Source organism: Natator depressus, chromosome 15 (assembly GCF_965152275.1).
Source record: "Natator depressus isolate rNatDep1 chromosome 15, rNatDep2.hap1, whole genome shotgun sequence".
Lineage (NCBI taxonomy): Eukaryota > Metazoa > Chordata > Testudines > Cheloniidae > Natator > Natator depressus.
In genome coordinates, this window is record NC_134248.1 from 3,469,170 (window position 1) to 3,484,235 (window position 15,066).

The window sequence follows — 15,066 nt, forward strand, 5'->3', positions numbered from 1 at the left end:
GTGAAGAAAACAGCTGGGATTCCCTACCAAGTCCATGAGAGCAGTTTGAGCTCCGGATTGTCCCCCAGCAGGTGTCAGGTCCTCAGGGCAGATATCGCTTGTGGCTTCTTTCCCATCCTGAGTGACTCCTGGCAATAGATCCCTTCCTAACCTCCCTTCATCCTGAACGTTGGGCTGGAATGTGGAGACAAAATTGATTCCCTCCTCTCTGCCCTCTGAGGAAGAGTTTGGGGGAGTTCATGTTCTGATATTTTCTCCCATCTCTCCAGCACTTACCCTTGGTTTTCTCTCCCGATTTTCATTCCTGCTTCTGAGGTTTCTCTCTGTGTCTCAGGAGATGGTGGGATGGTGAGTGAGAACGGGGAGCAGAATCCAGAGCAGGAAGATGCTGAGCATGTGGAACCGCACTGGGAAGTATCACAAAGGACGAAAGGGGATGTGTCCAGGAGTCACGAGAAGAGGCAGCAGGGAAACCAGCCAGGAGAGAAAATGGGGAAATCCATCAATTGTGAGGAAAATCACAAGGACCTCCAGGAAACCACAGTCCAGCAGAGAATCCTCATGGGAGGGAGGAAATACATATGCCCTGAGTGCGGGAGAAACTTCAGTAGACGCTCACACCTCATTCACCATGAGCGAATCCACACGGGAGAGAGACCCTATGAATGCTGTGAGTGTGGGAAAAACTTCACTCGGCGCTCGGACCTTATTAGACACCAGAAAACCCACACAGACGAGAGCCCCTATGAATGTTGTGAGTGCGGGAAAAGCTTCATTTACTGCTCAGACCTGAGGAGACATCAGAGGATCCACAGTAAACAGAGACCCTATGAATGCTGTGAGTTGGGAAAAGCTTCCATCAGGGGTCACACCTTATTTATCATCAGAGAATCCACCAGGGAGATGAACACCATAAAATCCTTGTCTAGGGCTAGCAAAACATACATTTTTTTTCTTTAATATTTTTTTGGTACTTCCCACACATGGCCTTTAAGGCTGTTAGTGCCATTTACGTCAGTGTGGTCTCAGCTCCCCCAGGTGAGTTGTGCAGTTCTGCTTTTTGCAGCTACCCCTTTTGGGGTGAATCCCCAAAGACCCTTTCTGTCAGCTGCTTTGTTCTATGAGTCGGGGGAGTATGAGTCCCTCCTACTAGGAAAGTGCATCAGCCCCGGGTGGGGGGAACACGAATGACCTCAGTCAGCTACATTGTGTTAAAATCTACCTGGGCCTTGTCTGCATTAGCATTTTTTGCAGTTAGCCAGCTCGAGTGAGCTATCCAGATGTAGAATCACAACTCTGTTTTCTGTACCAACATGGCCCAAGTACCATAGTCTGTGAATTTTAGAGTAGTTATATTAGTCACCTTTTACACAGAAACCATAATAGTGTCAGAACTGCTGGTCAGCTGTAATCGCTTCCCAAAGACATGGAGTGTGTGGGAGTCGACTGGGCCCATCCACTGATAGAAGACTGTGTGAGGTTGCTATTCTTAGGAGAAGGGGGAGCAGTGGAGGGGATAATTTGATGGGCTGCTGGTGACCCTGCAGTACCACACAGCAGGGAGGCCTGAGGGCAGTGGGAGGACGGGGAGTGGGTGTCCGAGTGAGTGACAGGACTAGCTATATCTCTGTCCCGTTCCCAGTATGTCTGAGCCCTCCCACACACACACACACAAGGTATCAGCCTCATGCCTTTCCAGCTCCCAAAGTGGATTTCTGCAATTCTCCCTCTCCTTGACCGGGCTCTGGGTTACCATACCCTGTGTACCAACTGTGCTTACCCCCCAGGTCAGGCTGAGTGCAGACACCATTGGGAGCCTGGGATCAGTGGTGTAAAGAGACAAACTCTCCTTTGGTGTGCAGAAGGCTGTTTTATTTTGCGGTGGGGAAAATTATTTTAAAATAACAGTCTTCATGCCTGTGTGTCCTATGGTTAGCGAGGCAGGTCTAAGTTCTTCAGACACCCCAGCAGGGTCGTCTTGTCTCTCTCTTCCCCCAAACAGTCACCAGAACAGCTGTGCCCCTCCCAAGACGGAGTCCCTTTTTTAACTGCCCCAGTCCGTTTGATCTTCTGGTCCTATTCGTCTAAGCCAGGTCTGTACATTCGCTGCAGCTAGGAGGTAGAATACTCAAAGCTAATCGTTCAGACATTGTCTCTTAACAGTCCTTAAGGGTTTACCAAGGTGTGACTCCTCTTGAGCCAGGCTGCTTCCCTTTCTGCTTCTTTTCCTGCCAGCCCCCTATTGAAGTAAACCAAAGCATTCATGCAGTAAATATCCCAGTATCCAGGACAACACACAGCACATTGTTATTACAGAGCCACTCCAGCTCCACCATGGGGGGCTTGGAGAAATAGGACTAAGGGCCTGTCTACTCTTTGAATGCTACTGAAGTAGCACTTCAGTGTAGCCATGAACTAGAGGGATGGGAGGGATTCTCCCATCACTGTAGTCAATCCACCTCCCCAAGTGGTACTAGCTAGGGGTTGCTGGAAGAATTCTCCCATTGACCTAGCATGGTCTGCACTGGAGGTTAGGTCGGCTTAATTGTGTCATTCAGGGGCATGGATTTTTTCACCCCTAAAGAGTGATGGGTCAGTTGCATTTATGAATGGCTTAAGAGACACCAAGTTAAGTGGGGAGGGTGCGGTTAGTGAGTGGGAGGGAGGGGTGGTTTGGGGATCTAGAGCCTATTGTGAGAGAATCCCTGCCCTGTCCCCGTTGGAGAGCATGCACTCCGTTCTGATCAGAGTCCATTTTCAGTTCACATATTTTCAAATATGATGATTCTCATTCTTCTCTCCACTGTTTAGGGCCTCCCTCCCACAGTCTTCCCTACAAACTGTGACCACAGCCTCTGTTCCTCAGTCCTCACAAGGTGACCTCTTCCCTGGCATAAATATGCATTTGCTTGGTGACATCATAGGTTGGTAATGAAACTTCTGGGGACTTGGAGGGTCCTGCTCCCCTCTCCCTATCTGTAGTAGCCACAGTCTCTCTTCCCTGCAGGCTCCTTGGATCTCTGAGTCGGTCCCTGCTGAGATCCCATGGTCTTATTCTTACTTTTCCGGAGGAATTAGTCTGTTGCTACTGAGTTATAATCATATCTAATTCCTCAACCTCATCCTAGGTACTTAAGGAACTAGCTGAGGCAATCTCAGCACCATTAGCAAGTATCGTTGAGAACTCCTGGAGGACAGGTGAGGTCCCAGAGGACTGCTGAAGGGCAAACATTGTTCCCCATTTTAAAGATAGGTACTAAGGAGACCTGGGGAGTTATAGACCAGTCAGCCTAACTTCGATAGCTGTAAAGATACCGGAACATGTTTTTAAACAATCAGTTTGTAAGCACCAGGAGGATAATAGTGTTATAAGGAATAGTCAGTATGGATTTGTCCAGAACAAATCATGCCAAACCAACCTGATTTCCTACTTTGACAGAGAGATTGGCCTACGACAGGGGTAATCAATAGGTGGACCGTGGGCCAAATCCGGACCACCAGACACTTTTTAATGGATCCCGAAATCTTTTTATTATTACTAGGGCTGTAAAGCGATTAAAAAAATTAATCGGGATTAATCACGCGATCAAAAAAGTAATTGGGATTGATCATGCTGTAAAACAATAATAGAATACCATTTATTTAAATGTTTTTGGATGATTTCTATATTTTCAAATATTGATTTCAATTACAAGACAGAATACAAAGTGTACAGTGCTTACTTTATATTCTTGATTACAAATATTTGCACTGTAAAAAAGTATTCTACTGCAATCACTTTACAATGAAAGTTTAACTTACAAATGTAGAATTATGTACAAAAAAATACCTGCACTCAAAAATAAAACAATATAAAACTTTAGAGCGTACAAGTCCATTCAGTCTTACTTCTTGTTCAACCAATCGCTAAGAGAAACAAGTTTGTTTACATTTACAGGAGATAATGCTGCCCACTTCTTATTTACAATGTCACCTGCAAGTGAGAACAGGCATTTGCATGGCACTGTTGTAGCTGGAGTCACAAGGTATTTACGTGCCAGATGCACTAAAGATTCATAAGTAGGGGCATAGCGAGCAGATCGAGGGACGTGATCGTTCCCCTCCATTCGACACTGGTGAGGCCTCATCTGGAGTACTGTGTCCAGTTTTGGGCCCCACACTACAAGAAGGATGTGGATAAATTGGAGAGAGTCCAGCGAAGGGCAACAAAAATGATTAGGGGTCTAGAGCACATGACTTATGAGGAGAGGCTGAGGGAGCTGGGATTGTTTAGTCTGCGGAAGAGAAGAATGAGGGGGGATTTGATAGCTGCTTTCAACTACCTGAAAGGGGGTTCCAAAGAGGATGGCTCTAGACTGTTCTCAATGGTAGCAGATGACAGAACGAGGAGTAATGGTCTCAAGTTGCAATGGGGGAGGTTTAGATTGGATATTAGGAAAAACTTTTTCACTAAGAGGGTGGTTAAACACTGGAATGCGTTACCTAGGGAGGTGGTAGAATCTCCTTCCTTAGAGGTTTTTAAGGTCAGGCTTGACAAAGCCCTGGCTGGGATGATTTAACTGGAAATTGGTCCTGCTTCGAGCAGGGGGTTGGACTAGATGACCTTCTGGGGTCCCTTCCAACCCTGATATTCTATGATTCTATGATTCATATGTCCCTTCATTCTTCGACCACCATTCCAGAGGACATGCGTCCATGCTGATGATGGTCGATAATGATCCAAAGCAGTGCAGAGTGACACATGTTCATTTTCATCATGTGAGTCAGATGCCACCAGCAGAAGGTTGATTTTCTTTTTTGGTGGTTCAGATTCTGTAGTTTCCTCATTGGAGTGTTGCTCTTTTAAGACTTCTGAAAGCATGCTCCACACCTCGTCCCTCTCAGATTTTGGAAGGCACTTCAGATTCTTAAATCTTCGGTGGAGTGCAGTAGCTATTTTTAGAAACCTCACATTGTTATCTTCTTTGCGTTTTGTCAAATCTGTAGTGAAAGTGTTCTTAAAACAAACGTGCTGAGTCATCATCCGAGACTGCTAGAACATGAAATATATGGCAGAGTGTGGGTAAAACACAGAGCAGGAGACATAAAATTCTCCCCCCAAGGAGTTCAGTCACAAATTTAATTAACATGTTTTTTTAACGAGCTTCATCAGCATGGAAGCATGTCCTCTGGAATGCTGGCCGAAGCATGAAGGGGCATATGAATGTTTAGCATATCAGGCACGTAAATACCTTGCAGTGCCAGCTACAAAAGTGCCATGCGAACACCTGTTCTCACTTTCTGATGACATTGTAAATAAGAAGCGGGCAGCATGATCTCCCATAAATGTAAATAAACTTTATCTTCGCAATTGGCTGAACAAGAAGTAGGACTGAATGGATGTGTAAACTCTAAAGTTTTACATTGTTTGGTTTTTGAATGCAGTTGTGAGATCCAAAAACCCTATATTTGTAAATTGCACTTTCACGATAAAGAGATTGCAATACAGTACTTGTATGAGGTGAACTGAAAAATACTATTTCTTTTATTTATCATTTTACAGTGCAGATATTTATAATAAAATATAAAGTGAGCAGTGTACACTTTGTATTCTGTGTTGTAATTCAAATCAATATATTTGAAAATTAGAAAAATATCCAAAAATATTTAATAAATTTCAATTGGTATTCTATTGTTTAACAGTGTGATTAAAAATGCAGTTATTCACGATTAATTTTTTTAATCATGATTAATTTATTTTTTTTAGTTAATCGTGTGAGTTAACTGAGACTAATCAACAGCCCTACTTCTCTTTACTGTTTTCTTTCAAGTCTGGACCTTGACTATCCCTTAACCAAGATATTTGGACCTTGACAAAAAATAATTAACTACCCCTGGCTTACGGTATTACAGAGAACCTGCAGCTTTGCGATATCTTCATGTTAGTACGTCCTTTAATACTGTCCCACATGCTGTTCTCAGAGGGAAACTAGGGAAATGGAGTCTAGATGAAATTATTACAAAGTGGGCGCAAAACTGGTTGAAAGATTGTACTCAATCTGCAGCAAGGGCGATTTAGGTTAGATATTCGGGAAAAACTTGTAACTCAAGGGTAGTTAAGCTCTGGAATAGGATTCCAAGGGAGGCTGTGGAATTCCCATCATGGGAAGTTTTTCAGAACAGCTTAGACAAATACCTATTAGGGATCGGGTTTAGGTTTATTTGGTCCTACCTCAGTGCATGGGCTGGATTAAATGTTCCATTCCTACATTTCTGGGGTTCTGTCACTCTATAACCTTCTCCATACACTGGGGAATTTTTGTACTCCTTTCCATTTCACCTGACTCGCTATATTCTCTAACTCCTCAGCATGTGCCTTCCTGATATCCAACACCCCTGGCATCCCACACGCAGTGCTGTCCCCTCTCCTTCCTATTCCTTACTGTGCTGAGCCCCAGCAGCCCGTTTCCCTGACTCTCTCATTATCCTTGGGTCTTTATGGTAGGAAGCAGTTCCAAGGTGATTTCCCCATGGCTTTCGGTGATGTGGAGTTACTTTCCCTGCGTTTTAGGAGCCCCTTTGAACAGGAATCTCTGGTCATGTGTGTGCCAGCACAGCGGTTATTCCCCTTATAGGCAGAGTGTCTGGCACCTTAGAGCACCTGGAGAGCTAGCCACAGAATTTTGGTGCTTTAAAACGAGCAATGGTTAAAAAAAAGGCCAGGCTCTTTGTGACACATGTCCCATGAATTCACCTGATCTCATTTGATTCTTTCCTCTGAGCAGGGTTACCAGTTTCCAAACCTGAAGTGATGTCCCAGCTGGAACGAGGGGAAAAGCTGTGGGTCTCAGATCTCCAGGGCTCTGAGGAAAGCGAGATCCTGAGAGGAACCTGTCCTGGTGAGGAGTCATCAGAGCAACTCGGATACTGTCTCTGTGTGAAGAAAACCGCTGGGATTCCCTACCAAGCCCTTGAGAGCTCTCTGAGTTCCAGATTGTCCCCCAGCAGGTGTCATGTCCTCAGGGCAGATATCGCTCATGGCTTCCGACCCATCCTGAGCGACTCGTGGCAATAGCTCCCTTCCTAACCTCCCTTCATCCTGAGCGATGGGATGGGAGACAGAATTGACCCCCTCCTCGCTCTCTAATGGGGAAGAGCTTGGGGGAATTCATTTCCTGATATTTCCCCCATCTCTCCAGCACTTACTCTGGTTTTCTCTCCCCTTTTAGTTCAGGTTCTGTTACTTGCACACTCTTGAGTATTCCACCTTTACCATTCCCTGGGCTCAGGGCGTAACCTGGTTAATTTAAGTATCCTCACCCTTACGCAGTTCCTAGGGTCCTCAGGGCCAGCCTTACGCTGTTCCTAGGGCTCAGGGCATAATCTTCTGCAGGTTTGCAGGGTCTTTTACTAGTGAAAGAGCCTTACACAGTAAATATCCTTAACTTCTATTTATTAACAGTTACCAAAGCAGAACACACACACTAAGCATACAGTGCTCACCACTCCCCATAATCAGATGAACTTTTCTTGGTGGCCAGCCAGGATCAGGTTGTCTGGGGCTCCTTCAGCTTCTGCACGATATAGTTGGCAGGGTGTTGAGGTCTGGCAGCTCTGATCTTAGGCTGTGCCCTGGAGTTGGTTCCCAAGAAATTCCTGTTGGACCCCAGTTATTATAGTGAAACTTGAGTCCTGCTTAGCTCTACTGTCACCAATCATTGTAAAGTAAAGTCCTGCAAACCAGCATTTTTCACCCATCCTAGCCCATTACAAAACCACTCTTTACCCAATCAGAGCCCACCACCTGAGCTGATTTAAATCTTGCAAAGTTAGTTATGCAACAGGCAGAAATGATCAAAGAACCAGGCAGAGACCAGACAGATGAACAATAGAGAAGCAGGGACAATGAAGGCAAAACAATAAAGTATAGATTTCACAACCACATCTGTTAGGTGATTCCTTGCTAGACAGAATGCTGTCAACATTTTCTTTACATTTCTTACGATCTGTTTCTGTATCTGGGTGATGGTGGGCGCTGTTACGACAGAAGCCCCCTCAACAGCCCGATATTACATTGTTTTGATGCAATTTAGAGGGAATGTGAGGCTATGACTTCCTGCTGCTTAGCTCATGGCTGCTGCTGTCCTAATGTGGCTGCAGAAAAGTCCTGAGACATCACAGTTTCTCTCTGTGTGTCAGGAGATGGTGGGATGGTGAGTGAGAACGGGGAGCAGAATCCAAAGCAGGAAGATGCTGAGCATGTGGAAACGCGCTGGGAAGTATCACAAAGGACGAAAGGGGATGTGTCCAGGAGTCACGAGAAGAGGCAGCAGGGAAACCAGCCAGGAGAGAAAATGGACAAATCCATCAATTGTGAGGAAAATCACAAGGACCTCCAGGAAACCACAGCCCAGCAGAGAATCCTCATGGGAGAGAGGAAACACATTTGCCCTGAGTGCGGGAGAAACTTCAGTAGACGCTCACACCTCATTCACCATGAGCGAATCCACACAGGAGAGAGACCCTATGAATGCTGTGAGTGTGGGAAAAACTTCACTCGGCGCTCGGACCTTATTAGACACCAGAAAACCCACACATGCGAAAGCCCCTATGAATGTTGTGAGTGTGGGAAAAACTTCATTTACTGCTCAGACCTGAGGAGACATCAGAGGATCCATACAGGACAGAGACCCTATGAATGCTGTGAGTTGGGAAAAGCTTCCATCAGGGGTCACAACTTATTTATCATCAGAGAATCCACCAGGGAGATAAACACAATAAAATCCTTGTCTAGGGCTGGCAAAACATATTTTTTCTCTAATATTAATGATAATTCCCACATGTGGCCCTTAAGGCTGTTAGTGCCATTTACGTCATTGTGATCTCAGCTCCCCCAGGTGAGTTGTGCGGTTCTGCTTTTTGCAGCTAATCCTTCTTCTTCGATACCTGGAAAGAGACTGGACCATATTGTTAAACATTCTCTTTGTAAGCACCTGGAGGATAAAAGCTTTATAAGAATAGTCAGCATGGATTTGTCAAGAACAAATGAAGCCAAACCAATCTGATTTCCTACTTTGACAGGGAGATTGGCCTATAGTATTTCAGGGAAGCAGTGGATTTGCTATATCTTCATTTTAGTACCTCCTTTGACACAGTCCCACCTGCCGTTCTCATAGGGAAATGGGGTCTAGATTAAATTATTATAAAGTGAGCACACAAAACTGGTTGCAAGATCAAACTCAATCTTAGGGCTTGGCTACATTTGCAAGTTAGAGCGCATTAAAGCATACCCGGACGCTCTAACTCCCAATGTGTCCACATTGGCAAGGCACGTAGAGCGCCTGGACTCTGCAGCTGGAGTGATCCTGGTAATCCACCTCCACGAGAAGCATAAAGCTGCTGCGTCCCGGCTGAAATGCCCCAGCGTCAGTGTGAATGAGGTGTTGCATTACTGTGCTGTGATTGGCCTCCGGAAACGTCCCATAATCCCCTGAAGTCAAGAGGCCACTCTTCTCATTGTTTTGAAAGCTCTGTTTCGGACAGCTAGCATGCTTATCTACTCCGGGACAAAGCAAGCCATTAGTGTGGAATGCTGCTGTTGTGAGTGGGGTGGGGGGGAGGGTGGTCTGCTGCTGTCTGAACTTACAAGACAGCATGCTGACATGCTCTCAGCCCCCCAAAACACACTCCCTGTCACACTCCCCCTCCCCACCCGCCATTTGAAAAGTGCAGCCGCTTGCACACTGGGATAGCTACCACAATGCACTGCTCTCTGTGGCATTGCCAGAGCTGCTAATGTGGCCACGCCAGTGCGCTTGCAGCTGACAGTGTAAACACACGGCAGCATTTTCCCTGCTGCGGTCTCTGAAGGCTGGTTTAACTCCCAGCGCTCTACATCTGCAAGTGTAGCCATGCCCTTAAACTGCAGCAAGGGCGATTTAGGTTAGATATTAGGGAAAAGCTTGTAAGTGCAAGGGTAGTTAAGCTCTGAAATACACTTCCAAAGGAGGTTGTGGAATCCCCATCATTGGAAGGTTTTAAGAACAGCTTAGACAAATACCTATCAGGCATTGTCAGGGTGTACTTGGTCCTGCCTCAGTGCATGGGCTGGATTAAATGATTTTCCAGCCCAACATTTCTGTGGTTCTATCATTCTGTAATTTTCTCCATACACTGGTGGATTTTCATACTCCTTTCCATTACACCTGACTCGCTATATACCCTAACTCCTCAGCATGTGCCTTCTTGATATCCAACATCCCTAACATCCCACACGCAGTGCTGTCCCCTCTCCTTCCTATTCCTTACTGTGCTGAGCCCCAGCAGCCCATTTCCCTGCCTCTCTCATTATCCTTGGGTCTCTATCGGTAGGAAGCAGTTCCAAGGTGATGTTCCCATGGCTTTCTGTGATGTGGAGTTACTTTCCCTGGGTTTTAGGAGCCCCTTTGAGCAGGAATCTCTGGTCATGTGTGTGCTAGCACAGCAGTTATTCCCCTTATAGGCAGAGTGTCTGGCACCTTAGAGCACCTGGAGAGCTAGCCACAGAATTTTGGTGCTTTAAAATGAGCAATGGTTAAAAAAAGGCCAGGTTCTTTGTGACAAATGTCCCATGAAGTCACCTGATCTCATTTGATTCTTTCCTCTGAGCAGGGTTACCAGTTTCCAAACCTGAGGTTATGGCCCAGCTGGAACAAGGGGAAGAGCTGTGGGTCTCAGATCTCCAGGGCTCTGAGGAAAGCGAGATCCTGAGAGGAACCTTCCCAGGTGAGGAGTCATTAGTCCAACAACTCAGATTCTGCCTGTGCGTGAAGAAAACAGCTGGGATTCCCTAACCAAGTCCGTGAGAGCAGTTTGAGTTCTGGATTGTCCCCCAGCAGGTGTCATGTCCTCAGGGCAGATATCGCTCATGGCTTCTTCCCCATCCTGAGCGACTCCTGGCAATAGCTCCCTTCCTAACCTCCCTTCATCCTGAGCGTTGGGATGGGATGTGGAGACAGAGTTGATCCCCTCCTCTCTCCCCTCTGAGGAAAAGTTTGGGGGAGTTCATGTTCTGATATTTTCTCCCATCTCTCCAGCACTTACCCTTGGTTTCCTCTCCCGATTTTCATTCCTGCTTCTGAAGTTTCTCTCTGTGTCTCAGGAGATGGTGGGATGGTGAGTGAGAACAGGGAGCAGAATCCAGAGCAGGAAGATGCTGAGCATGTGGAACCGCACCAGGAGTTATCACAAAGAACGAAAGGGGACATGTCCAGGAGACATGAGGAGAGGCAGCCAGGAGAGAAAATGGGCAAATCCATCAATTGTGAGGAAAATCACAAGGACCTCCAGGAAACCACAGCCCAGCAGAGAATCCTCATGGGAGAGAGGAAACACATATGCCCTGAGTGTGGGAAAAACTTCAGAAGTCGCTCACACCTTATTAACCATGAGCGAATTCACACGGGAGAGAGACCCTATGAATGCTGTGAGTGTGGGAAAAACTTCATTCGACGCTCGCACCTTATTAGACACCAGAGGATCCACACCGGTGAGCGACCCTATGAATGTTTTGAGTGCAGGAAAACCTTCATTTACTGCTCAGATCTTAGAAGACATCAGAGGATCCACACAGGACAGAGACCTTATGCATGCTGTGAGTGCGGGAAAAGCTTCCATCAGGGGTCACACCTTATTTATCATCAGAGAATCCACCAGGGAGATAAACATCATAAAATCCTTGTCTAGGGCTGGCAAAACATACATTTTTTTCTTTAATATTGTTGGTACTTCGCACACGTGGCCCTTAAGGCTGTTAGTGCCATTTACGTCATTGTGATCTCAGCTCCCCCAGGTGAGTTGTGCAGTTCTGCTTTTTGCAGCTACCCCTTTTGGGGTGAATCCCCAAGGACCCTTTGTGCCAGCTGCTTTGTTCTGAGTTATGGGAGTATGAGTCCATCTTACTAGGAATGTGCATTAGGCCCAGGGGAGGGAAACACAGAAGACCTCAGTTAGCTGCATTATGTTAAAATCTACCCGGGCCTTGTCTCCATTAGCACTTTTTTTAGTTAACCAGCATGAGTGAGCTATCCAGATGGAAAACCACAACTCTGTTTTCTGTACTAACATGGCCCAAGTACAGTAGTGTGGGTTAGCTAGCACTTTCCCCCTCAACCTGTCCTAATCTCCTTCACTTTTCCTAGTCTAGAGAAACCATTATCATGATGGTAAATCTTTTGTAAAATAACACAACTCAGTAACGAGACAGTGCCAAGTGAATCAGGTTTCAGTGGATCAGAGGAGAATGCAACGGGAAAATCGGTGGTTCTCATTCTGAGTCATCAGATGTAACCTGCTTTAGAATCTCATTCCATCTGAAACTGAAAATGTCTTGTATCTCTGTGAGCAGGGTCGGATTTCCAACTACGCACACCGGGCAGGGTGCCAAGTATGTGATTTTCTAGCCCAAATGGGCTATTTTTAGCTGTCAGTTGCCAGGGTTTTTAGCAGTTGCAAGTTGCAGGATTTGGGGCTATTTTGCTGCCCTGCTGCCACTGGCTACACTGCTCAGGAGGGAGGGAGCCTCCTGATCCATCCCGTTCCTTGCCGAGATGCCCCACACACCGCTTGTCTCACGTCATGCCATCTCCCCTTGGGTGACATTTGCAGCATGCGCAGCATTCTTGTCCGAGGGAGAAAATTTTTTTTCTGCACAAATGTGCTGCAGTTCTGCCTTTCACCCACCAGGGGCCACGGTGGTGCCAGAACAGCCTGAGCTGGCTGAGGCTGACTGGTCGGGCCGGCGGCGGCAAAGAGCCGGCAGGCGGGTGGGAGGGGTATCCGGGCAGCCGCCTTCTTGGAGCCAGGTTATGAGGCAGAGCTGGCCACACAGGGCTGCTGGGGGGGGCGTGTCACAGGACCCCATGGGGCACACCCGAAACTCTGCAACTAACTGGGTATCATCGCAGTGTTGTTCAATTATTTAAGTCAGTATTATCTCAGATAATGCAGGGAGAGTGTGCCACAGTAAGGGACTTGGAACTAGGCAAAATGCCCATGTATTTGATTCCCAACACAGTTGTGACCCAGCCCCTACAGGAAGTTACTCCTGAAGATATCTCCTAGCTAATCCTAATATTTGGGAAATACTGCCTTTAGCTATGCAGATGTGGAGGAAATAGAATTGATGTTTTTGTTGAATTCACCCTTTGTAATGCTGCAAATGTGTATAAAATGAAATCGATGTTGAATATGAGACAGCTGAAGAAAAATAACTCTTTTTGAATAGAAACCAGCCTCTTGTACCATCCAATGATCCTCACCAGGCCTATATCTAGTTTCTAATTTAGACCTGTGCTATCAGATTAAAGAAGTAAACTGGGCATGTTTGAGGAAGTCATTCCTCACTAGCACAGCTGAGATTTCGGGTGGGTTGGTAAAGGATTCTTCTCCAGAGAAATGTAAATTTGTCCTCCTCAAGACCAAGGACTTGGCAAGAACTCAGAAACCACAGGCACCTAATTGCTGGTTTTCAGCACAGAGATGAAAGCTATGGTGAGCTATGGTCCAGCAGAAATGTGTTTAGAACACAATTTCCTAGTTCCGTGGCATTGATTAGAGTCCCAACAGATGCCAGTTAGATTGAGAACAATTGTCCTTTACCATATGAATCCAAAGTTTCATGAGACCAAGAAAAAGAGTTGATGCCTTTGGAGGACATTCCCTCCTCAGCAGGGCCGGTGCAACCACTAGGCGAACTAGGCGGTCGCCTAGGGCGCCAAGTGGTTGGGGGCGGCTCAAAGCGCACTCCGGGGAGGTGGTGGAGCGGAGGTGAGCTGGGATAGGGGGGCGCAGGGAGGGCCGCCTGCAGTAAGTAATGGGGGGGGGGGTGCACATGGGAACCGCTCCCCGCCCCAGCTCACCTCTGCTCCGCCTCCTCCTCTGAGCGCACTGCCCTGCTCTGCTTCTCTCCCCGGCGCCGCAAGCCTGGGAGGCGGGAGAAGCGGCGGCGTGCTCGGAGAGGAGGCGGAGCAGAAGTGAGCTGGGATGGGGAGTTGCCGCACGGCTCCCCGGGCTGAGGGGAATTGCTGCACGGTTCCCCGGGAGGAGAGGGGGCAGTGGGGAGCTGCCGCAGGGGGGGCACCTCAGGGCGGAGGGGAGCTGCCCCAGTGGGGGCGCTTCAGGGCGGAGAGGGGGCGGTGGGGAGCTGCCACGGGGGGGCGCCTCAGGGCAGAAGGGGGGCGCCCGGTAACTGCTGCGGAGGGGGGGGCGCTTCAGGGCGGAGGCAGGGCAGCAGGGAGATGCTGCAGAGGGGGTGCCTCAGGGCGGAGGGGGGGTGCAAGGTGGAAGTTTTGCCTAGGGCGCAAAACATCTTTGCACTGGCCCTGTTCCTCAGAAAGATCCCAAGCTGGCTGCCTTCTTGGACAATAAGCACTTTCCTTCTGTGCAAGTGATAGTAACCCATGAAGTAATGAGTGGGTCAAGCTCCAAGTTCAGACTGCAGGATATTTGAACATTGAGTCCTGATTCTATGCTTTGGTGTTTTGGTTTTGGTCTTGTGTTTTATGCCTTTGCATCGCGTCACCATCTCCTGCTACTTTGAAAGATTAAAAAGTGTGAAAATAGAAAAGAAGGTTTTTTTCATGTTGCAAACCTTGCCACATAGTGTGAGACCCCCTTCCACCAACACTTATGGCAGAAGAGCCATAAATAAATTAACTTCCAGAAATGGAAGGCACCTATATGGGTGTGAACCCTTCTGTAAAATTGTGGTTTACTTGGTGGAAATCGGTGTTAAATTAAAAGAAAGTAACATAAGATTTTTGTTACCAGTAAGAATGAAATTAAACATGAAGTTAATTATTTGTTAACGAACAAGAGACTAATTATGTGATGACTCTCAGCTTTCCAATATAATTCTGATTTATGTTGTTTTCTTTTTATAGGAAATGGTGGCTAATCCTTAAAGGCTTGTTTGATGTATTTTACTCCCTTCTGACTAAGGAATTCTGAAATAAAACTTTACTCCAAAGGTTGCGGTGCTAGAATATGTAAGAGAAATAAGGTATCTGAGAATACTGATCAGTATAGACATGAATTATTTCCATTTCA

At 46.8% G+C, this 15,066-nt stretch overlaps 1 protein-coding gene across 10 annotated transcripts in view; it reads left to right on the forward strand.

The window, feature by feature from the left end:
* LOC141999602 (uncharacterized) overlaps positions 1–12,690 on the forward strand; it is a 34,437-nt gene extending 21,747 nt beyond the window's left edge. For 3 of the 10 annotated variants that reach the window (XM_074973209.1, XM_074973210.1, XM_074973216.1), the window contains 5 exons: positions 335–838; positions 6,765–6,878; positions 8,179–8,682; positions 10,630–10,743; positions 11,120–12,687. In XM_074973209.1, the coding sequence (XP_074829310.1) occupies positions 335–838; positions 6,765–6,878; positions 8,179–8,682; positions 10,630–10,743; positions 11,120–11,703 (1,820 nt within the window). In that variant the 3' untranslated portion in view covers positions 11,704–12,687. Of the gene's footprint in view, positions 1–334; positions 839–6,764; positions 6,879–8,178; positions 8,683–10,629; positions 10,744–11,119 lie in introns of all 10 variants that reach the window. The other 7 variants (XM_074973214.1, XM_074973215.1, XM_074973213.1 and 4 more) reach the window with 6 other exon arrangements.
* The last annotated feature ends 2,376 nt before the right edge of the window (positions 12,691–15,066 follow it).